At 42.6% G+C, this 24,933-nt stretch overlaps 1 protein-coding gene across 8 annotated transcripts in view; it reads right to left on the reverse strand.

Moving 5' to 3' along the window:
• The window catches only part of FNIP2 (folliculin interacting protein 2), a 137,570-nt gene that overhangs the window by 17,801 nt on the left and 94,836 nt on the right, over positions 1–24,933 (reverse strand). For 5 of the 8 annotated variants that reach the window (XM_017959158.3, XM_009207781.4, XM_009207779.4 and 2 more), the window contains 2 exons: positions 18,260–19,586; positions 17,232–17,388 (listed from right to left, as the gene is read on the reverse strand). In XM_017959158.3, coding sequence (XP_017814647.1) covers positions 17,232–17,388; positions 18,260–19,586 — 1,484 coding nt within the window. Of the gene's footprint in view, positions 1–3,869; positions 5,581–17,231; positions 17,389–18,259; positions 19,587–24,933 lie in introns of those variants that run through there. The other 3 variants (XM_031664197.1, XR_001902992.3, XM_009207784.4) reach the window with 3 other exon arrangements.

A 24,933-nucleotide genomic window follows, 5' to 3' on the forward strand; every position in this document is an offset into this window, starting at 1 on the left:
ACTTCAACCCTAATTCTTTTGTCTTCTCATCAATTCTATATATTCCTAATATTCTTCCACTAAGGTCTCTCCTGGTTCAGTTAACAAGAGTTGCTAATTGCAACAAAGAACACAAAGAGATACACAACTTTGCCACTGGATGATGGTTACCTGTGATTTTTACGACTTAATCCAAGTAGTGGGAAGGCTGCAAATACAAATCAAAGATGCATGGTGCAATACTGTAATTTTAACACGTGATCTGACTCCCTAGTTTTGGACTCTGCTACTAAAAGGGGAGCCTGTGCAGCTTCGTATTCCTTCTCACAAACGGGGAACAGAGAGGTGAGATGAATGAAAACTTTGTGGGGACCAACATTTTTTCCTACTATTATCTAAGGGGAATAGTAGGAAAAATAGTAGGAAAAACCCTGGTAATAGGGTTTATCTTTTCCCCTATTATCAGGGTTTATAAAAATATAAGGGTTTAAAAAGATATAAACCCTACTATCAGGGTTTATATTTTTCCCATAGAAAGGAACAGCAATCAGGCAAAGTCCGATGTTCAACATTTATTTAAGTGTCTGTTCAAACAATTTTAAACATGACAGATAAAGAATTTGATATACTTTTGAATTCATAAAGCCCAGTTTCCCAAGACAGCTCTCATTTTGTAGAATTGTTAACTGAAAATTACAAAGATTTTCTTACACACATAACGACCCCATCACCTTTTTCAACCAAAGGTTTTCATGACCCTTTCACCCCTACGCTTCTGACACATGCATATATACACTCTCCAAAACGGACACCTAAAGATACAAGGCCTCAGTGACTTCCTTTTACAAGTTCCTCCAAGGTCTTGTTCATCAGTGTGTTATAAATTTACAGCAAGATGATGACGACTTGCCATCAATGAGTCTGGTCCTTATGGAAAAAATAAAACCAGGAAATTTGAACACTGAAAATATTTGTATTTTGAACTCAAGCTCCTTCACTGCTTTGCATTTGTCAGAAATCCACAACATGCTGGTCATGCCACGGGACAGATCTATATTAGGGACCTTTTCCTCATACTGACCATATGTCAACATAGAGACAATGCATTGAACGTATGCCTGTCACCTTTCACACTAAATTCTAGCTTTTGCCAGGGGCAGGGGGAGGCGGAGGATTGATTTGCAGTAGGTAATTTGGGCCCTAGGTTCAAATCGAACTTAGTCTTCTACATGATCTTCCCATTGCAGTGGTAGGGAAGGGAAGAGTGTGTCAATCCCCTTGTCCAACAGTGCATAGACTAAGTTATATAGTACCACTACCAACACAAAGGGCTTTGTTTTAAGCAACTAATTGCTGGAATAAGGGCCAAGAGGCGTACTAGGAAGGTGATGGATGGAAGATTCTGCAAGCCTAGGTTGTATCAGAAGGCTGTAGATTTACATGCAATAATGAAAAAGGACAGAGAGGTTAGTTCAATTATTTTAAAAGTAAGCATGCAAGAGAAATGTAAAACTAAAAAATACTAACATGAAAAACGAGTACAAGTCTTTTTATTGATTTACTTTTTAGAGACAGGGTCTTGCTTTTGCCCAGACTGGAGTGCAAAAGTCCAATCACAGTTCATAGTAGCCTCAAGCACCCGAGCTCAAGTGATCCTCCTGCCTCCGCATGGCAAGTAGTTGGACTACAGACGTGTGCCACCACACCTGGCTAATTAAAAACATTTCTTTTCTTAGAGATGGGGTCTTGCTATGTTGCCCAGGCTGGTCTCAAACTCCTGGCCTCAAGTGCTCCTCCCACCTCTGCCTCCCAAAGAACTGGGATTATAGGTATGAGCCACTACATTTGGCCTCTAAAGTTTCTTCTTCTTTTTTTTTTTTTTGTTTTTTTTTTGAGATAGTCTTGTTCTGTCGCCAAGGCTAGAGTGAAGTGGTACAATCTCGGCTCACTGTAACACCTGGCTCCTGGGTAGCTGGAATACAGGTGTGCACCGCCACACCCAGTTATCTTTGTATATTTAGTAGAGACAGGGTTTTGCTGTGTTGGCCAGGCTGGTCTCTAACTCCTGGCCTCAAGTGATCTGCTTGCCTCGACCTCTGAAAATGCTGGGATTACAGGCTCACAAGTCATTTTTAAATCACTGGAGCAAAGAGGCAGAATCTGAGGTAGAGACCTGAGTAAAGACTAAAGAACAATGAGTCCAAAGATTGAGACAAACTGACAGGAATTTGCGAGAGTCCATTCCTTGAAGGTGGGGCTGAATCTTCTCTCTGCATCCTTAGCCTCTAGCACAGGAGCTGGCATTTGAAAAATGTTACTTGCTGAATGAAAATGAAACAGATTAAGCACAAGCAAATGACAAGAGGCGATGAGCATCTCGTGTTCCTTACAGCATGGATGGCTGACTTTTATGCATGCAGGCCCCAGGAACAGAAAAGAACCAGTGGAACCTTTTCAAAAGAGTATCCTAAAAAAATACCCAGGAATTACATATCCTCAGGCTACCAAATACATAACACACAGTTCCCTGAATCAATCCAATTGTCTGCATCTAACTATATCACTTAGTAGCTACTTATTTACTAAAGAATAAACACCTTTTTTTTTTTTTTTTTTTTAGACGGAGTCTCGCTCTGTCACCCAGGCTGGAGTGCAGTGGCGTGATCGCGGCTCACTGCAAGCTCCGCCTCCCGGGTTCACGCCATTCTCCGGCCTCAGCCTCCCGAGTAGCTGGGACTACAGGCGCCCGCCACCTCGCCCGGCTAGTTTTTTGTATTTCTTAATAGAGACGGGGTTTCACCGTGTTAGCCAGGATGGTCTCGATTTCCTGACCTCGTGATCCGCCCGTCTCGGCCTCCCAAAGTGCTGGGATTACAGGCTTGAGCCACCGCGCCCGGCCAGAATAAACACCTTTTAATGGAAGAACAAACTAGAGGGAAGTCTAAAAATTCAAGAAAAAGAAATGAATGCTGGAAAGAGATAAAAATATCATCAACTAGTTTTAGTTACAACTCAAGGGGTATCGGGGCCACTGCTGGCCATTCCTGATCACGCCTGAACTTGCACACGGTCAGAGAGTTGAAGCTGAAGTTCTGGTGACTTGAGATTTCTAATCATCTTTCCAAAGGAAACTCAACCCTATTAGAGAGTGGGCAGTGTAAACATATTATGATCAGGCTTATCAGTCAATCTCTAAGTTTTCAGAATTTAAAGAACTCTAAGATCAAGAAAACTGTTTGGATTTGTCACAGAAATACATACCTGCACACACCTTATGCTCTGGAATTCAATTTAACATTCCTCTTGGGGTAGACTTTTTTTTTTTTTTTTTTTTTGGAGACAGAGTCTCGCCTTGTTGCCCAGGCTGGAGTAGAGTAGCGCATTCTCGGCTCACTACAACCTCTGCCTCCTGGGCTCAAGCAATTCTCCTGCCTCAGCCTCCCGGGTAGTTGGGATTACAGATGCCCACCACCACACCCAGCTAATTTTTTGTATTTTTAGTAGAGATGGGGTTTCACCATGTTGGCCAGGCTGGTCTTGAACTCCTGACCTCAAGTGATCCACCCACCTCAGCCTCCCAAAGTGCTGGGATTACAGGCATGAACCACTGCGCCCGGCTGGGAAGACTATTTTTTAGGCATCTATAGAACCACAATAAACAAACACTGAATTATATGTATGCTGCTGCTTTTTTTTTTTTTTTTTTTTGAGACGGAGTCTCACTCTGTCGCCCAGGCTGGAGTGCAGTAGCACGAGCCTGGCTCACTGCAAGCTCCGCCTCCCAGGTACACGCCATTCTCCTGCCTCAGCCTCTCGAGTAGCTGGCACTACAGGTGCCCGCCATCACACGTGGTTAATTTTTTGTATTTTTAGTAGAGATGGGGTTTCACCGTGTTAGCCAGGATGGTCTCAATCTCCTGACCTCGTGATCCACCCGCCTCGGCCTCCCTAAGTGCTGGATTACAGGCGTGAGCCACCACATCTGGCCATAATACTATTTCTTACTATCCATACCTTAATAGTAGAAGTTAGTAAATAGTGAAATCTGTCAAGTAAGTTTTTTAAGTTCACAATTTTATCAAGTTCACATGCACAGCAGGTTTCATACATACACTTATTTGCAGTAACAAACATGTAGCAGTACTTTTAAGAAATTAAGTACTATAAAAAATGCAAACCTAAGATTGGCTGCTTTAAACACCTATGAAAAGCCTAATCCACTATCTGCTCTTCTTAGGACCTGAAGCTTGGGCATGGGAGCTAAAGAAAAGGAATAGGAAGGTGGGGGGTGCCTGTACCCCAACGCTGACAACTGAACCATGGTGAGCCTCACTGTGACCTCCCATACACCTTAAGGAAAAGGGAGATACGATATGGATACCTGTCGGTTTAGTAAGATTATTTGGCAAAATTTCTCTTCTTAATGCTAAAATCATTTTCCCCAAAGGGTTGTGTTACCTTGACTAAATTTCTCTAGAAAAACAAACCAAAAAGCCTACATTGTATACTTACCTTTTTAAAAAGTTCTCCTGCAAACCATTGTAGTCTCAGATTAATCAGGTCCTCATTTCAGAGTTCCAAATGAAAATCTGAGAGAAATACTAATATTAAACAGTCATTCCATTTAAGATGCCTGTTTGAGAAACTTTACAAACCTTATGGATGCTGACATACATCAATTACCCTCTTCTCTCTCAAGCTAAGGAGAATCAATTTTGAAATAAGTTTCCTGTCCAAAGAATTTGTCAAATTCTCCTATCAGAATGCATCTGTGATATGTTTGTACTTCCTCCATCATCTGAGAAAAGCACTGCCCTATCGCCACCCTCCTGAGTGCCCACACCACACTGAGAGTCCAACGGCAGCCAGGGTATCAATGCAGAGCTGCCAGCCCAGCACCTTCCTGCCACCCTCGCCAGACCACTGCCAGCAGGTTACATGCCTCTCACAGAAACTTCTGACAGGAACTTGCAGATAGAAGAACACTGGAGACGAGTAAGGAGCTGAGATGACTGTTAGGGTGGATGGCCAGTCTCCAGAGAGAACGGAGGTAGAGGCCATATGCCACTATCATTTTCCCCTTGCTGCATTCATATGAGAAGTTAGAAACAATCATTTCTTCTTTCTACCTTGTCAATATCTCATTTACCCAAACTACTTTCCTGTGAAGATTTCTCAAGATAGACTAACAAATGAAATGCCTTGTTTTAGAGATCTTTAGAGGATTATTGAGTTTTCTTTGCTCTTACAGCTTGTTGAATCAACAGCTGGTTAAACTGTAGCCTCTAAGGATGGGTCCGTTTCCTGGCAGTGTTAAATGCCTAGGACATTTCAATTTCAAGGTTTTGGGTCAGATTGCTGCACACACAAAATATGCTGCCTTGATTCATATGCACATGACTTCTGCTTAACTTAAACTTCCATGAACAAGAAATGTCTACAAGGTTTAGAGAATCCCAAGAGCTGTGGTTCTGATAATTCAACAAAGGGCAATGAGAAGATGACAGCAAGGGCTCTGAAGTCAGATTGGCTTGAATACAACCACCGTCACTTACCAGCTGTGGAACCTCAGCAACTCAATCGGGGCCTCAGTTGCTATGTCTGTAAAATGGGACAGTACTTGGTTCAGAGCTTCTGTGAGGCTTAAATGTCATTTAAAGCACAAGTTTTCTGTGAGAAAAATGTGTTGAAACATGTAGCATAGAACCTAACACATTAGGTGCTCAAATGTCCATCCTGCTCTCCTGAACCACCCTCTGTCTGTATCGACCATGTACCCTGAAACCTCAGACTCAAGAGCTCACAAATAGTGCAGCTGTGGACAACACTGCCCTAGTTTATGTACTTTACCTAAAACCTCAAACTTCTCAAATACCACATTATCATTTCCCTCACCAACTCTAAAATCTACGCTAGCACATATAACCCAAACCGTTAAGTTAAAACTGTTCTTCTTCACCCTTACAGCTCTTCACAGCCTGGGCCCACCCAACCTGTACATATTCAGTTCCCAATAAGACCCCTGATATGGTTTGGCTCTATGTCCCCACCCAAATCTCATCTCAAATTATAATCCCCACATGTCAAAGAAGGGGACAGGTGGGAGGAGATTGGATCACGGGGGCGATTTCCCCCATGCGGTTCTCATGATAGTGAGTTCTCATGAGAGCTGATTTTTTTTTTTTTTGAGACAGAGTCTTACTCTGTTGCCCAGGCTGGAGTGCAGTGGCACGATCTCGGCTCACTGCAACCTCTGCTTACCAGGCTCAAGTGATTCTCGTGCCTCAGCCTCCCGAGTAGCTGGGACTACAGGTGCCCACCACCACGCCCAGCTAATTTTTGTATTATTATTTTTTTTAGTAGAGGTGGGGTTTCGCCATGTTGGCCAGGCTGGTTGCAAACTCCCGGCCTCAAGTGATCCACCTGCCTTGGCCTCCCAAAGTGCTGGGATTACAGGTATGAGCCTCTGCAGCTGGCCGAGAGCTGACAGTTTTAAAGTGTGGTACTTCCTCACATATGCTCGCGCTCTCTCCTGTCGCCTTGTGAAGAAGGTACTTGCTTTTCCTTCACTTTCCACCATGATTGTAAGTTTCCTGAGGCCTCCCCAGTCCTGCAGAACTGTGAGTCAATTAAACCTCTTTCCTTTATAAATTACCCAGTCTTGGGCAGTACTTTATAGTTGTGTGAAAATGGGACCAATACAGCCTCCCTCTCCAGGCCTAAAAGATTCCTGCTCTTACCTCAGGTTGTGCCCAGAATGCCTTCCCTGCCACCCCGTCTCAAGTCTACAGTCCTTCAAGGACCTGGCGTGGGTCCATCCCTTGCCCTGGAAATCTTCCCACACGCACTGCACTGCTCTTCCTTTGACCTCTGAGAACACTTGCTGTCCACACCATTCATTTTGGCACTTCATCACACACTGTCTTAACTTGTTTCTGATTTCATATGTTTGTCTACTCAGTGATTTTATAAGCAACTTGAGATAAATCACATTTCATTTTCTTCTGTAGCCTTTGAAAGGAACATAACACAGTGCTGGGCATGTGCAAAACATCTAATACATTCTGGCTGTGGTGAACAGTTTATTTTTGGATGGAACCCAGTTTCTATTAAGTCATCTGCGCATTTCTTTTTTTTCTGGCATATTACACCTCCAATGCACAATCATTAATATATTTCTTTTCTATGTACCACATTTAAATGAGTAGTATTTCATGTGATTATTTTTAACCCAATGAAGAGTGAGGAAATGCCGTTCTTCCATATATGCTTCCCATAACTACTTATTAACTCATCATGCCATTTCTCCTGGAGGGGGCCAGGAATGCAGTACTGCTCTACAGATAGGAACACTCAGGACAAAAATAAATAAATAAATAAATAAATAAATAAGAGCTTATTAAGCATCTTGGCATGTAAGAAATAAAGTCTAGGAACTCACAAGTGTTTCCAACTTTTAGTCCAATGAGTCTTCTAAGCCCTCTACTATAAAATCCAAGGACCACATCAGGGTAGAAATCCCTTAGAAGACAAGAGTGCAAGAAGTGCCAATGATGGTCTGAATTTATTGTCATTAGAAGAAAACACAGCTACTTCTATCATACACTTTGCTACAAAAGTTCCCCATCTTTATGCTGCTTGACACGGACCCTTTATCAATCTTCAAAGATGTCTCAGCCCTCATGTGTATTACAGACAGCAGGCGTGTGGAGACTTCTGTATTCATAACCAGCTCTAAAATCTGCACAATAGTTATAACAGTGCGGGTTTAACTATCAGGGATAAGCCACTGCAAAGCCTCACACACAAAGGGAAGAGGCAACTTATGATTCAGGTAATTGGAAGCACTTCCCTCTGTTTTTCTCTGAGATTTTCTGGATAATAAAACACATGATTCTTTGGCTTCATTTGAATTCCCATTTGTTAATCATTTTATATAATTCTGGTAAGTTTTATACATTTATTAAACTGTACTTGGATGGCTGAGAGCCACTAAAAGGACTGCAGAGGTGTGTGAATTGTAGACCAGCTTTTTAGAAAATAAAAACAAACCAAAAACCCCCTTCAGTCTTAAATCCATCCAGAGAAAAGAAACCTGGTTATCATTCATTCTTCTTAAACCATCTTCTCCAATATACAAAGTCAGTTCGACTTTTTTTTTTTTTTTTTTAACTCATGTTGAGTAGACATTCCTGACAGCAGTGTTACTGAGAGAGGGGACAGACAGACCTCCTGTTGGTGGCAAAGCCAGCTCTGAGATATGCTGAAGGGGTCATCAGCGAAAGGGGCTTCAGTTCCCTGAAAAAGCCACACTATCCCCTGCAACCTTCCCTGCTTCTCATCCTCACTCTGCTACTGACCCCAGCTGAGTCCTCACCACAGCCACCCTGTGCGCACGTTCTCAGCACCCTGGCCTCCTGCTGTCACACACTAGTCCATGCTATTTTCACTGCTGATTTACTTCTATTTCCTGTTAAACTGCAAACTCCCTGAGGACAGATACCTTGTCTTCTTCTCTCTGGCTACTTCTAAGAGTTTTCTTTACCTTTGATGTCCAGTTGTTAAGTGTGAATTTGTTAATATTCTCCCTACTTGGGAGTCAGTGTGCTTATTTAACCTGAAAAATGCCGGCCATTCTTTCTCTGAATATTACCTTCCCTCATTTTCTCTATTCTCTTTCTGGCATATGCTATAAAGTCTCTTCATTCTGGCCACCACATCTTTTACTTGCTCTCTGATATTTTTCATGTTTTTTTGTCTCAGAGCTCAAAAAGATAATTTCTTAAGTAGCCTCCATTTCAAATTCTAATGATCTTTAGCTGTATTTAATCTGCTCTGTTCTTTAACCTATTCTTGGAGTTTTAATTTCAGGGACCATTTTTCAATTTTAGAAGTTGTTTTTAGTTCTTATACAAATCTAAATGACCATTATCACCTTATCCTCTCTTTAAGGTTCCAATTCCTTCTTTTTATCACCGTAAACATTTTAAACATGGCTACTTTAATAGTTATTGCCGATTGGAGGAGTGCTGATTCTCCTGCTTGTATGCGCTTGCTCTCTGCTCATGATGATTTCCTGGTTTCCCACATATGTTTGTAATTTCTGAATGTGGGCCTATCTTACTGGAGCTATGTTTCATTTTCCTATATGCGTCTCATGAGCTTGTGGTTGTGAAAGTGTCTAAAGTAGTGTGCTTCCTTCTGCCAGAGTCCTAAAGGTTTCTATGCTCCTGGTTTTATGTTTATTTCTTGGGTAGGGATTTGCAAATCACTCGGGTAGAATAAATCTGGACCTGAAATCCACAAATAGCACAGACCAGGGGTTTTGATTTCTCATGAGTGACTTTATTTTCCCCAACCTGTTTCCAGCCTGTTTCTTTGCTGCTTCACTGCTTATGTCTGGTGATTTCTAGTCTCCTTTTCATGCAAGAATAGTTCTTTGAAGCTCCAGGCTTTAGGTAAGGGGCTCGATTCCAGGTCTCAAGCCTTATGTGCATGCGAGACCACAATCTCTCATCCTCGGGTGAATCTGAGAACCTCAGCACCCAATTCCTAGGACCTGTATCAAGACTGAAATCCTGGAGGACCAGCTCATGCTTACTGCTTCGGTTTAGATTTCCATTTATCTCTGGCACAAAAGGATTTCCTTTTTTTTTTTTTCATGCACAGGAATTATAACAATGGGGCAGCAATGAGAATAGTGATGTTTTATCTATCACTGTATAGTTTTAGAGGGGAGGCATGCCATCCACACCAGTTAAGTACATGTTGCTAGAATCCTCCCACTTCAGATTTTTTTTTTTCTTTTGGTTTCTTTTTTGGGCTGGGGGGACGATGTGTGGGGAGAGAGGAGACAGGGTCTCACTCTTTCACCCAGGCTGGAATGCAGTGGCTCCATCACAGCTTACTGCAGCCTCGACCTCCAGAGCTCAAACCATTCTCCCACCTCAGCCTCCTGAGTAGCTGGGACCATGGGCACACAGCCACCACACCCCGGCTAATTCTACCTCAGATTTTGACTACTGCTATAAACACAGTGCCAAGCACATAAAACGTACCTGATAAGTATTTTTCAACAGATAAATCTCTAAGGTGTGATTCTCTCCGCTCTAACCCAAAAGCATCTCCAGCTTCTCTGCCCCATCAAGTGACTTATCTTGACCACCTGAAATGCCACCACTGGAGATTTCTAGTGCATCAAACATATTTTTAACACATGAAAATACCAGAAGGGGTAACAGTCATATATGACCTTATCATAACTTTATAAGCATTTGCTTATCAGAAATTTTTCTCTTGGAAGCAGGTTTAATGTCAGTCACTAAAGGCTTAAGAGTTATAATAAGGTAAACAAGAGGAAAAGGAAAATAATCATTTTGGACCATGAGACATTGCTGAGGGATCCTGGTAGGTATACATGAAGACAGTATGAAGACTTAGGGGTAGAGGGAAAGAAGAAAGGGTCCAAAGTGTGGCAAGATGGTCTGGAGGGCTGCCGGGAAAACGTCTGATCTTCTGTGTATCTGTGCCTGGGCTCACCAGACTCAAGCCCAAATTCAGCCCGTGGCCTTGAAGACACCGTACATAACCTCTGGAATGGCTGACTGTCAGGCTGGCCAGTTGCTGAGTAAAATTCAGTCGGAAGTTGGGAAGAGGTGCTCAAGGTCAGAAAGGGTATCAGAATCAAGTTGTGTGATGAGATGTGCAACTCCAAAGTAAAATGAGAGAGGGCTGGTAGCTTTTTTGCAGAGAATGGCACAGATGTTCAAATATCTTGTAGGTAGTAAAAAAATTTTGGGAAAAACATCAAAATTAGACACGTGTCTAACTCTGACGCGATGCAAGAGACATGAAGCCCAAGAGACCTATAATAAGCTTTTATTCTCCTTTAGGTAACGGCAGTGAACACATAGAGCCGCAGGCATGTCTAAACATCTTACTCTTCCCCTTTAAGTTTCTTTAAAGAAAGGCCATCTCCCATTTCTCTTTACTTCAGAAGAAAGGGCCCCACTATAGTAATAGATACACATGGCTCTAACTCCAGTTTTATGGGGAACAGTCAACTAACATTAGTGAGCACTTTCTATGTGCCAGGCACCAGGCAAGGTGCTGGGGATATGAGGAAAATTAAGTCCCTGCTTTCTGCTTCAAGGCACCTGCAGCCCTAGTGAGAGGAAGACATCTGGAACAGAACAGGGATATGGGGCCTGGAATGATTTCGAAGAAGAGGCAACGTATGAAATGGGTCTTCAAAAATGTAAAAAAGTTTGTTCAATAGTGTCCTAGGCAAAGAAAGCATAATCTGATAGGCAGAGGGGTGTGAGGAAAGGTGGACTATTTAAAGAATGGCAAACAGTGTGACTGGGCATAAGAGAAGATACAGGGGTATGTGTGTGTACCTGAAGGACATAAAAGGGACAACTCCAGCTAAGGAGTTTATAGTTTAGTCTCTTAGAAAATAGGAAGCTATTCAAGCAAAAGAGTAAATGATTGTCTCACGCTTTAGAAAGTCCTCTTGCAGCACTGCACAAGGTGATGGAAGGGGGTAAAGTGGACATAGGGACGCCATTTGGGGAGATCAAAAGGAACTTTAAAAAGACTAGTCACATTGAGAAGGGGAGAGGATCACAATGATTTCAGATTGGAGTTGGGGACACCCAGAGATCAGCATTTTTTTTGTTTAACCACAATCCATGATAAGAAATACATTTTAACATCATGACCTGGCATACATGCTTGTATGACATAACCTGGCATGACAAGCCATATGCATACAAGTGTGACATCTGTGCATGTGTGTATAAATACACACACACAAAATACAAAGGTTTCATTAATCAGTAAGCCTAATGTGTGATGATCTTAGTTCTATATCATTAAAAAAACTGGTAATCAAAACCCATTTATGGGTCAAAATATATAGTTGTAAAAGTGCTCCATAGGCCAATGGACATAGGTAGTGTTGCAGTGAGGGCTGTGGCTATTGAAGACAGTGGTAGAGGCCAGAGGTACTGCCATGTTTATTATCCAAACACGGGGAAAAGAAAACAACGAGAGATGTTCCAAAATAGTGGCTTTGTCCTACAGAGATGTTTTCTTTGTATCCTATTGATTTTGAGGTTGTTGCTGACCTGAGGTATTTAATGTTATCTGTTGTTACTTAAGTAATGATTTACCATTTGAAGGGACTTGCTGTTCTTTTATAATCCTACAGGTTGATTGCACTGCATGGACTAATTAGGTATTCATGAGCATATATATATCACAGCCAGGCTTTTAGCAAAGCTCTTTATCTGTGCTACTGATTCCTGCATGATATTTCTGGAGTCAATCTGTTGCTATGCTTAAAATTAAATGGAAGAGGCTGATGTATCCAATGGTTACTTCATCTTATAAATGATTCTGTAAAATGCTTGAAGCCTTGGAGCATAGTTGTTTTTTAAAAAACATCAAAATGTAGTGTTAATTTTGGTCTTGATGACCCTGCCCTGCAGAGTTAGAGCTGTCCATTCTGCTCCTGGGCAAAGCAAAAGTGAACGTTTTCAGCACTCAATGAATGTGTGTACAGGTTCGGTTCAGTCATTCCTAACAGTAGTCCCCTGGGATTGACAAGGCCACTGACTAGTTAGGAGAACTTTAAGTACACATATAGCTTTCTTTTCTCTCTCTTTTTTTTTTTTTTTTTTTTTTTGAGACAGAGCTTCACTCTGTTGCTCAGGCTGGAGTGCAGTGGCATGATCTCAGCTCACTGCAACCTCTGCCTCCTGTGTTCAAGTAATTCTCCTGCTCAGTCTCCCGAGTAGCTGGGACTACACGCGCATACTGCCATGCCCAGCTACTTTTTTTTTTGTATTTTAGTAGAGATGGGGTTTCACCATGTTGCCCAGGCTGGTCAGGAACTCCTGAGCTCAGGCAATCAGCCCGCCTCAGCCTTCAAGTGCTAGGATTACAGGCATGAGCCACTGTGCTCGGCCCATATATTGCTTTCTTAACTCTGACAGTAATTTTCATTTTTACTAAAATAATGGTTGTTATTCTGCTCTCCCATATTAAAAACATGATATATTGTTGTATAATTTACAAAGCACTTTCACATATATTATTATTATTTACTGAGATGAGGTCTCATTCTGTTGCCCAGGATGGAGTGCAATGGCAATGATCATAGCTCACTGCAGCATTGAACATCTGGTTTAAGCAATCCTTCTGCCTCAGTCTCCTGAGTAGCTGGAACTATAGGCATGTGCCACCATGCCTATTTTTTTTTTTTTTTTTTTGCTAGAGATGGGATTTTGCTATATTGCCCAGACTGATCTCAAAGGATCCTCCCACCTTGGCCTCCCAAAGCTCTGGCTTTACAGGGGTGAGCTATCACATCTGGCCCACATTTATTGAGCACTTAGCAATGTGCCAGGCAATGTGCTAAGCACTTGATATGCATTATCTCACAGAATCTTCAAACCAAACCTATGACATAAGTACTGTTCACAGTATAGATAAGAAAATTAAAGAAACTTGCCCAAGGCCACAAAGCCACTAAGGGGTGAACCATGATTCAAACTTAGGTTTGTCTGGCTTCAGAAGTTAACTTCCTAACCACTGAATCATATTTCATCTGTTCCACTAAATACATTTTTCTGGGGCTTAGCAATGCCAGTTTACTTACCTAAGGAGTGGTAATACCAGGACTCAAACCCAAGCCATCTACACTAAGTCAGTGATCTTCCATCACCTTACACTGCCCCAAAATAACCCCAACAGTACCCCCGTCAGCAGTATTCACAGGCCAGACACAGGAGGAAAAAGGCGAGGCAAAAGGCTACCCAGGAGTCACAGGCATAGAATGCTGCTGGCACGTACGCCCGCTCTCTTTCCGTTTAAAGTCAAAAAGAAAACAGAGGAAAGAATGCACAAGATGTGGCAAGAAAAAAACTGAAACCGTATTACTTTACACTAATTTAGGGCAGCTGTATAACCTATATGTTAGGAGGCAGAGAGTTCAAATGACAGAAAAGAGGTAGTATATGGACTAAACAAGAATACGTGTTTAAATATTTAAAGAACTTCTGAATCTTGATATGTGAAAGTCAGCAATAAAAATGAAAATCAATGAAATAAAGTTACTATATCTTTCTTTCATAAGAGAGACTAGGATAAGAAAAGTACACAAAAATTCTTAATATTGGAAGCTTTACAAAGCAATCTCTCAATGAGAGAAAAACTCCAAACTAGTAGTTATAAAAGTGTACATTTAGAGCCAGGTACAGTGGCCTGTGCCTATAATCCTGGCTACTTGGGAGAATGAGGCAGGATCACATGAGCCCAGTTCGAGTCCAGCCTGGGCAACACAGGAAGACCCCATCTCTAAAACAAACAAACAAACACATTCAATTTATGTAAGACAGATTATAAAATCCAAATTATGCACAGGTCTAGAAGAGGTCAATAATCAGAATCAATTGCTTTTAAACAGTTAAAAATCCTTCTCTAAAAAGAATTAGGAGTACCAAAGCCTCCTGAAATCTAGCATGAATACTGAAATTAATGTTCAAAAAATAGGTTTTTTTCCTATTTTTTAAAATGCTATTTCATTTTTGAGATGAAGTCTTGCTATGTCGCCCAAGCTGATCTTGAACTCCTGAGCGCAAGTGATCTACCCACCTTGGCCTCTCAAAGTGCTGAGATTACAGGCGTGAGCCACTGTGCCCAACTCAAAAAAGCAAGTTATGATAAAACAATTTTTTACAATTTTCTCTTCTTCAACAAGCTATTATTTCAGCTCTAACTCTGGTCATATACTTGTTTTTGGATCTCTGCTTCTTTCTCTGGCAACATACTCAAGAATTTAAATATTCACTGGGCTTTATGGAGCAGTAAATTCAGTATAATGTTTAAACAAATACTTCTAAAATATTTTTCAACAAATGTTTGTAAATGGATGTTGAAAGTAAGTCTGTTTTTTTTTTTTTTTTTTTTTAAATACTGCCATAGACCAGAGTGCCAGTCTGAGAGGCAGTTTAAACAGAACACAACTTCAAAAGCAAAACTCATTATGATGAATGTGTCAAGTGAAATTAGAAATCCACTAACGCTAATTGGATGTATTCTGAATGTATTAAACTTCTGAAGATATTTTTATGAACTCTTTGGAATTTCCTATTAACACCCACGCGTGGCTGCACTTTGGATGTACCCACAATTTGACACAATATAGGTTATTATGCGTAATAACTTTCGATCTCTCAGGGTGATTGCATAGTTTAAAGAAATGAGAAAAGCTACACTGTGAAAACACTCCGTCCAAAAGGAAGGGAAAATGAAATATGAAAACGCTTGAAGAGTAATGACAGAGTAAACATGGTTGTGTTTTTTCAAATATAAGAATTATAGAGCCAGATGGTCACCATGAAAATCTAATACACAAAAATTAGAACTTGCCAGCCTATGGAAACACAAAATATTTCATGAATGGTTTTACAGACAAGTTCAAGAAGGGTTATCAATCAATAGATTGCATTTCCAGAGTGGTGAGTAAATCCAAGGCATTCAAACAAAGTCCCCAGCTGGTAAAACTGATGTCACTGAGGACAATCCCGTTAGTTCCCCTGTAGTCTCTTGATACCTCTGTCAGAAGCAGCTCACTGGGCTTCATGGAAGGAAGGTCCGATAAGCAACACCAAGATTCTTAGAAATCAAAATGATAGCAGAGCAGGAAAAAAAAAAAACCTCACAGTTTGGCATGTGTGAATATAAATATTAGATGCAGATAGAAAAGGTGCCTTAATGTTATAGGCAGTTACTAAACACACATAAATACAGCCTGTGGAATTGCCAAGGCATCAGACATCATTTTGGACAACTTAGATAGCATTATACAATGAGGGCATTATTCTTACAGGGGTCATTGATGCATGGACTCGTAAAATGATGACTATATGGTGTTCATAACTATAAAGAGAAATTATGATATTAAATAATTATGATATTATAGAGACAAAAGCACTTCCTAGCTTCATTCCAGGAGTATCCTGGTGAGGGGTGGTATGTGACCACAAAGCAGGGGTGGGGTTAGGAACATTTGGCCACACACATGTACGCTGGGCTGGCTTTCCCCAGCTTCGGACAGCCCTAGCCTCATCTCTTTGCCCTCCCCATTGAGGGAGGTTATGCGGACATCTGCTTCACTACTGAGTTTTTTTCCCACTTCACATAAATATACTTAGCCTGTTTAGCCTGTGTCTGATGTTTAGTCTTCACAGAGGAGATGCTCAAGGCCAAAGATAACATGCAATGCCTTTTGTTCCACCTCAAAAAAAAAATACTTATTGGCCGAGGAGGTAGGTAACAGGCCAAATTCTGATTTTCTTAATGCGATGAGGACTTTCCCTATTGCACAAGATACAAAATGTTTCTAATATAAAATGCCTATTTTTGCACATCTGCCCAATAACAGCTCAATTAAAAACAGGCCCATCAGATTGACAGTTTCCTTAACTGCTTAGTTCCTGCAGCACTGCAGATAGCAGAAAAGAACTTAATGGCAGCCACGAGGCAATTTTCCAGAAAGACTTGTTAATCTTTATACAGTCATCCTTATGCAGTCATCAAAGTGAACTTAATGACAAATCAGTTAAAATAAATTACTTTTAGGAACTTGTTTAAGCATCGGATAAAAAACAAACCATATGTGACATCTCTTTGGTCCTCACCGTGACAGCATATAATTGTCATCATCTGTGCTGTTTATTCCATTTGCCCGGCCTATCTGCTAACCCACCACTTCCAGAGCAGCTCTTTGCCCTTCTCTGTCCTGTTCTGGGCCCCAGGAGGCTGACCTCTATGCACCACAAGGCTGTGTCTGCATCAGCTGTGCCACTGCTCCCTGGCTTTCAGCTGGGCTCAGCCAATGAGAAGCACCAGAAAGAGATCAGAGAATGGGAGGAGGGATGGCAGGAAGTCACCCCCCGACCATTGCTCCTGCAGCCAGGCCACTCCTCGTCCTGGCTCAGGCTCTCCAGGGCTCTGATGTCACGCTCCCTCCCCTTACTCTGTCAGGGCCAGGTGTGCTTCTAGCTTCCAGCTGCTGCTAGGCCCCAGGTGCCTCACTAGCCCTAGCTGGTTCCCATAACCCTGCCCACATCTCCATAAACAATCCCTTAACTAGTCTCTCTTCAGTCTAAACACCTGTTGTCGGCCAAGACCTTGGCTGACACACTGTCAGCAGCCAGAGGCTCCACGCTGGGATCACTTACATGGACCGTGTGGACGAGGTCGGCCACCAGGCACTGCTTCAGCTTCTCGTCACTGCCGGTCCCATGAAGCACAAGATCAGGCATGTATGTGGGGCAGTAGCCCGCCAGAAGTGAGCGGCCGAAGTTCCTTACGTTCTGGGTGCTGATGCTCTGAGACCTAAAACAACATGTGGCCCATTAAAATGTACAGCTGAAAATGTACTTTCTTCTTTCATTACAATTGGTACAAGCACTCCAATGACACAGGTAAATAAAATAGATTCAGGGTGGCCCATGTCACCAACCCTCCAGTAAGTGGATCACAGGCGGGAGAAAAGGGAGTTTTTTTAAAGAAAAAAAACTATATCCATGGCTGGTCATGAGTTTGTTTTTGTACCTCATATTGGACATCCACCAGGCAGTCTGTGTCAAAATACTGACAAAAGAAAATATCTCAGGAAGGGCTCTTGCCAAAAGCCTGGCTTTAGGAATCTGACATACCTGCACAGAGTGGTGCCCACGACAGTGCGGAAGAACAGAAGAAATCTCTAATTACTGCTTTCAGTCATCACAGACCAAATAATCAACCTGATGGAGTGTTAAGGAAGAGGTGTTGTTTCCCAACCACCTCACGCGGCTCTGATCGGCAGGAGAGAGGCCACACGGTGAGTGTAATCCACCACCTCCGAAGCAAGGCATCTGCTGCCAGCCACGGACCTGCCCTGCAGTTGACAGAAAATTAAACTCCCTGTTCCCTCTCCCATCTCCACCACATCCCTTAGCTTCCCCAGAGGGTCATGATAGCTGCAAAGACAACCACTGGCCACCTGCCCCAGTGAGCTCAGTGGTACTAAGCCAGTGACCATCCTTGGAAGGAGGACAGGTGGGAAACCGTTTGTATAAAATTAATAATACTTCTAGTACTTTGTGGAAAAAAAGATACTGTGTGTAAAGCAGACAATAGTAGAAGCTAACACGATCACAGGCATCAGGCCAGGAAAGTGGGATTTGAACCCAGTTCCCTCTACTTCCCAGCCTGCCGGAGTTACCTTGGCAGAGGCAGCTCCACTTCCAAGGACCCTCCAGTCCTGTCACCACCGTGACCCAGATCTAGCATGGCTGAAGTGCAAGCTTCATCGTCACTGTCTCCCAGGGCACTATCCGAGCTTTCATTTCGGGGAATGTCTCCTTCAGTCCTGAAGTTCGCCTTCTTGTTGTCATCCCCACAGGGGATATTTGCAGGAGCCACGAGGCCAGGGCCCCGCTGGACACAGCTGGCGGCAACAGGCTCCAGCACAGGTCCTTCCTCAGCCTTCACATACAAACCTGTAGCCGCCTGCAGCCTCCCCGGGGCAGTTCCTGCCACACGGTGGGAGGCTGCGCCCAAGTTGGCAGCATGGCTGAGCTGCCCGGCAGCATCTGCTGCTGTGTCGTTTCTGCTGCCTCTGTCCTCTGCAAAACCCTTGTCAGACTCGCCTTCATCCCCCGCTGAAGGCCGATTCTGAGGACAGCAGACATTCTCCTGAAAGCCAGGTTTGAAAGGGCTCCTAGAAATCCGCGGGTCCTGAGCTGTGTCAGCGGCCTCCCTGGCCTCCAAGGAGGGGCCACAGGCTTTCATCCGTTCCTCCATTTTTTTCATGCGGCTTTCAAAGTCAGACTCTGGAGATGTGGAGCTTCCTATCTGGAAAGTGACCTTTTCTATGGGAGGTTTCTCCCAAAGATGTCTGTCAGGGCAAGGCCAGGCCACTGACCGGTCTGGCAATCTCGTAGACATCTCCACTTTCAACGGCTCACAGACAGCTTGCTGGTCCGTCTTCATTCCTGCCCCCAAAACTTCACCGCTGGAAAGTCTTGAAGAGCCATCTTGTGGTACCTCTTTATTTTTTTCATCCCCACAAAATGCATTCTGAGGTTTCCAGGAAGCACCTGATGCTGGCCCCTGGCATCCTGTGCTGCAAGCCTCAAAACCCTGCTCTGGCCTCCGGTTAGCTTCTTTGTCAGGTTTAAGAACCAGGTCTCTACTGTCAGTGCCCTCTGGGCTCTCAGGAAACCCTGCCGGCCAGGGGTTCTGTCTCTCAGCTGCTGTTGGTGGTAGGATGGGGGGTACAAGAGCGGGCTCGTTCCTCACCGTAACGACCACATACTCGGACTCCTCCACCTCTCCTTTCTCCAAGGCTGTTATGATCTTGCTCCCATTTAAAACTTGGTCACCTTCACTGTGATTGCCACTCCAGGTCAGCTGGTTCTCTTGTAGCTCAGAGCAACGGAGAAAGTAGGTCAGGACATAAAGTATTCGCTGGACCAAGTCCTTCTGCTTCCCTACCACTACGGTGCGAGTCAGTCTCACTGGAGAGCCTATGGCTCCATAAAGATCACCTAGAGAGCAAAGGTGGACACAAAAGCAGTGGTCTCTGGGGTTAGCATGTCACAGATATATCAGCCTTTACAAGAGCAAAATAGATGACTTATATTCCCAATCTGGAATCCCTGCTTCAGACTCCTGATTTCTAGTTTCTAGTAATGACCATGTTTTAGTTTTGCCCCTGTAAGAAAGTCAGCCTGGACACAGGCTGCAGCCCACCACCCCTGGTGTGTGGGAGTCGTGCTGCTGTGCACACAGCCCCTACCAGTGCCTGCTGGGTTTTCCCTGCAGCTCAATGGGTCAGCCAATGAGATGGCCCAAAGAAGGTTAAACCCAGAGTTCTGAATATGTGACCAGATCTAATACTATATCTTGGAAACTGGAAATAATAAGAATTTGTTGAAAGAATCCCAGGACATTGAGCCTTGGGATGAAATCCAAATTCAGGAGTTTCTCAACAGAAGTGCAGTGAATTAATTCAAAATACTTAATGAGGTGGTCTACATAGATTTCTCTTAATACACATACACACACCAAGCAGAATCAGTTTGACTAACAAGAAGAAAATCACTCAGTCATTAATGAGTCTGAAGGTTTTAATTCGCTTGAAAATTCACCTGGGCCAGGCGCAGTGGTTTATGCCTGTAATACCAGCACTTTGGGAGGCTGAGGCAGGCGATCACCTGAGGTCAAGAGTTCAAGAGCAGCCTGGCCAACATGGCAAAACCCCGTCTCTACCCAAAATACAAAAATTAGGCGAGTGTGGTGGTGTGCACCTGCAGTCCCAGCTACTCGAGAGGTCGAGGCAGGAGAATTGCTTGAACCTGGAAGCCAGAGGTTGCAGTGAGCCAAGATGGCACCACTGCACTCCAGCCTGGGTGACACAGTGAGACTCTGTCTCAGAAAAAAAAGAAAAGAAAATTCAACTGGAAAAAAATATGTCCCATTAGCTATTTCCTGACAAGTTGATTAAAAACTGACTAATGTACCGTGAGCTCTACCGTCAGCTTAAGGAGGAGAGAATAAGGGTAAATGTGTCATCCAACCACCCAGCAATAAGCTTTTCATCAAAAGTACTTAAGTGCCTAACTATTAAAACTACGGCATTTGATAATTTGATTATTACACTTTATAATAAGTTACACATATGATATGATGTGATGGAAAATTATAATAAAGCACCCACGTTTACTAACTGGACAGGCACTGTATTAAAATCCTAAAGATGTATCTCAGCTGGGTGTGGTGGCTCATGCCTGTAATCCCAGCACTTTGGGAGGCTGAGGTGGGTGGATCACCTGAGGTCAGGAGCTTGAGACCCGCCTGGCCAACATGGTGAAACCCCGTCTCTGCCAAAAATATAAAAAATTAGCCAGGCGTGATGACAGGCACCTGTAATCCCAGCTACTTGGGAGGCTGAGGCAGGAGAATGACTTGAATCCAGGAGGCAGAGGTTGCAGTGAGCCATGGTGACATCACTGCACTCCAGCCTGGGCTACAAGAGCAAAACTCTGTCTCAAAAAAAAAAAAAAAAGAGGTATCTCATTATATCTTTGTATAACCAAACTGGAATTAGAAACCCACTGAAGAATAACCAGAGGGCTGGGCATGGTGGCTCACGCCTGTAATCCCAGCACTTTGGGAGGCCAAGGTGGCGGATCACTTGAGGTCAGGAGTTCGAGACCAGCCTGGCCAACAGGGTGAAACCCTGTCTCTACCCAAAATACAAAAATTAGCCAGGTGTGGTGGCAGACACCTGTAACCTAGCTACTTGGGAGGCTGAAGCAGGAGAATAGCTTGACCCCGGGAGGCGGAGGTTGCAGTGAGCCGAGATTACACCATTGCACTCCAGCCTGGGCAACAGAGCAAGACGCTGTCTCAAAAAAAAAAAACAAAAAAACAAAAAAACAAAAAAAACCAACCAGAATGTTGGAACAAATCAAAAGCTGAAAAGATACTAAATAAAGGAGAAGTGATACATGGTAATCGGTATAAATCAGAATTTAGGAGTTAGAACCCCTCTGAGAAATGCATCTAGAGAGGAGGGAAAGCAGTTATAAGGGCATATACTGGATAAAACTAATTAAAATAGATGAGTATGGAAAAAAAGTGATGAGAACCATCGGAAAGTACCTCCCCCGGGACCCATTAGGAAATACCTCCTTCTGCGAGTAGTCCCTCGTGTACGGTTCCTAAGAACATTCAAAGGGCAGGACAGAAATAATAATAAACAATCCTCTCTATAAAATGACTAGATTACAGGCTGATAGAGTTTTAATTGAGAGGACTTTGCAAGTGACTGAGAAATCAGCCTAGAATTCAAGAGAGTAACTCAGAATTGTAGGCCGAAGCTAGGATTTCTATTTGAGAAAACCTTCCTAAGAGCTCATTACTGTTACTTTGATTACATCTGCCTACTGCTGCAGGATATCAACAGTCATTTCAGGAATTCATGAAATATTTTTTGTTAAATCAGTTTCAATATTAATAAAGAAGCAGCATTACTTATCCAAAATCTGGCATAACAAACTACAGGGGAAAGAACACTTAGAATATTATTTTTTAGCAATGCATTTGAGTATTGCACATTTTAATAACTAAGGAATAAATGGAAATGGTAAAACAAGGAAGGTTATTAAAAATACAATTTATAATCACTTAAACTATATAAAATAATGAGTGCAATGTGACTGGAACCAGTGCTAATACATTATAGCCAAACTTCATAAAATAAAGCATTTTTAAAACAATAGACCCACAATATTAAATATTTACTGGAAGTTGAAGGCAATTTTTTTTTGAGTCCTGGATAACTGAAGCTAATTTTTAGAGTAGATTTGTTTTCATGAGTATAATTTTTTAAAATGAAGAAATTGCACAACAACGTGAATGTACTTAACATGACTGAACTGTGTACACTTCGAAATGGTTAAGATAATAAACGTTGTTATATGCTTTTTACCTCAATTAAAAATAAAAATTTAAAAGAGACGCAAAAGGGGAGAAAGCAGAAGAAAAAGTGAAGGAGTCAAGAGGGCTTACAGGTGAAACAGGCCAAAGACAGAGTGCACGGAAGCAGGAAAGGTGCTGGACGAAGTAGGAGGAGAGGTCACAGAAAGCAACAGTGGCAAACAGGGACACAGAGTTGAGACTCAGGGAGGGAGAAACAGAGGGAGTAGAGAGACAGAGGAAACTAGGAAGAAAGAGGGAAGAATAGAGAGAAGGGAAAGCAGAAAGAAAAAAGATGGGATGTTAGAGAGGTGCAAAATGATAGAGAACTGGGGTGAAGCCAAAAGAGGATGGAGAAGGAGAGGCGATAACAGCCAGGAGGGTAAAACAAGTAGAGAAAAAGAAAACAAAGAGGGAGGAAGAGGGAGAAGAAAGGAAAGAACTACTGAGGGGAACAACAGTGAAAAGTTGGAAACTAGAAAGAGAGAAAAGAATGAGGTGGAGAAGCTGAGAGAAGTAGAAGTTCTGTAAAGAAAGCATGGTGAAAGAAAGGGGGTTAGAGAGGTAGGGGACTATACAGACAGAAACAAAAATAAACAAGGAGAAGCTGAGAGAGAACAAAAATAGGAGACGAGAAGAGAGTTAAGGATCTTAAAGGCACACTTATTCCTGATCACATTCTAATAATGTCTATGTTGTAGAATTCCCCTTTCAACAGTGTTTCCTTATACCCTACACAGTTTAACTTATCTCATCTTTATTATCATTATTTCAAATGTTTTCTAATTTCTTTTGTGCAATTTGTTTGGCTTGTGGGTTATTTAAATGTGGTTTTCAGCTGGGTACGGCGGCTGACACCTGTAATCCCAGCATTTTGGGAGGCAGAGGCAGGTAGATCGCTTGATCCCAGTTCGAGACCAGCCTGCAAAACATGGTGAAACTCTGCCTTTACAAAAAATGCAAAAATTAGCTGGACATGTTGACGCACATCTGTAGTCCCAGCCACTAGGGAGGCTGAGGTGGGAGGATCACTTGAGCCCATGGTTGGGGCTGTGGTGAGCCTTCATTGTACCACTGCACTCCAGCCTGGGTGACAGAGTGAGACTCTGTCTCAAAAACAACAACAACAACAAAAATACATGGTTTGATTTCTGAGACAGTGAGAATTAAAAAAAAATTGATTTGTAGTCTAATTCCACTGCATTTTGAAAAATGCAAGGTAAACTTCTGAGAAAAAAAATTCACACATTTTAACTTATATTACATCAGTGGTCCAAGTCTCTTTTGGGTAGAAAAGGTCCTTTTCATTTCCACAAACTCTTAACATCATTAGGTCAAAAAGAGACCTATATGGAACTACTTCAGTCAGTGGTGTAGACAGCGGCATTCAAACTTTGTATACCTATTCCAAGAAAGAAATACATTTTATACTGCAACCTCAATGCACCTTTTGAAACAGACATTTTACAAAGTATAAAAGTAAGTCACTGATATTTTCTATTCTATTATACCAATTAAATGCTTTTTAATTAAACCCACTAAATTGTTTCCACAGCCCACTAACGGGTGGCATCACATTGTACACAGGGAAGTGGCTGGGCAGAAGCAAGGATCACCGAGCTCCTGAGCAGCAAGCCTGTGAAAGTGGCATCCAGCCTCCCCGCCTCTTCCCTGGTAGTGCTGAGCAGCCATGGAGGGGGAACACACAGTGGCGCCTGCCCTGGAAAGCTCTCAGAGGAGTCTTTGGAATGATTCCAGATAGTCTTCTCTATACTTAGGAACCTGGATTGAAATTATATCTGCATCATTGTGTATTCCCAGCAGTTTCTATTTTCATGTTTACTGTGACTTGCTAAATACTGAATGAAAACAATGAAATGTGAAGCAAGTGCTTCTACCTGTCAAATTATTGAAGGCCCCCCGACTTCATTGTAATCATGGAAACTCGGCCATCACTTACACTTGGCTTTACAAAGCTATCACAGGCCTTCGCTGACCAGAAGCTATCACAAGCCTTTGATGACCAGGGCCTTGTCCCCTCCTCACACTCCTCCTGTCAATAGCCAGACCCCTGATGGATTGTTTGGGGGAAGGGAGGACTGAAGACTTTCAGCAATACATGATCTCCTCTGAAAGACGAGGATTGTGAACCTACAGGAAAAGACTCTTCCTTGTTATGCTGAACATAGAGAATTAATGGCTCTCAGTTATGTTTCAGATGAGAAGCACACCTAATTATGAGTACATTTAACTAAATGCACACTACTTAATTAGCATTGTTTTAAAATGGGTGACCCAGCAGCACGGAATACAATGTTTCCTTAATATCCAGCCCCCTTTCTTTCTCCACTTAATGAGCCGACGTTTCTTTCAAGACTATTATTGTTCTATAATAAAAACGGCCATGTTCTG

This window comes from Papio anubis, chromosome 3 (assembly GCF_008728515.1).
Source record: "Papio anubis isolate 15944 chromosome 3, Panubis1.0, whole genome shotgun sequence".
Lineage (NCBI taxonomy): Eukaryota > Metazoa > Chordata > Mammalia > Primates > Cercopithecidae > Papio > Papio anubis.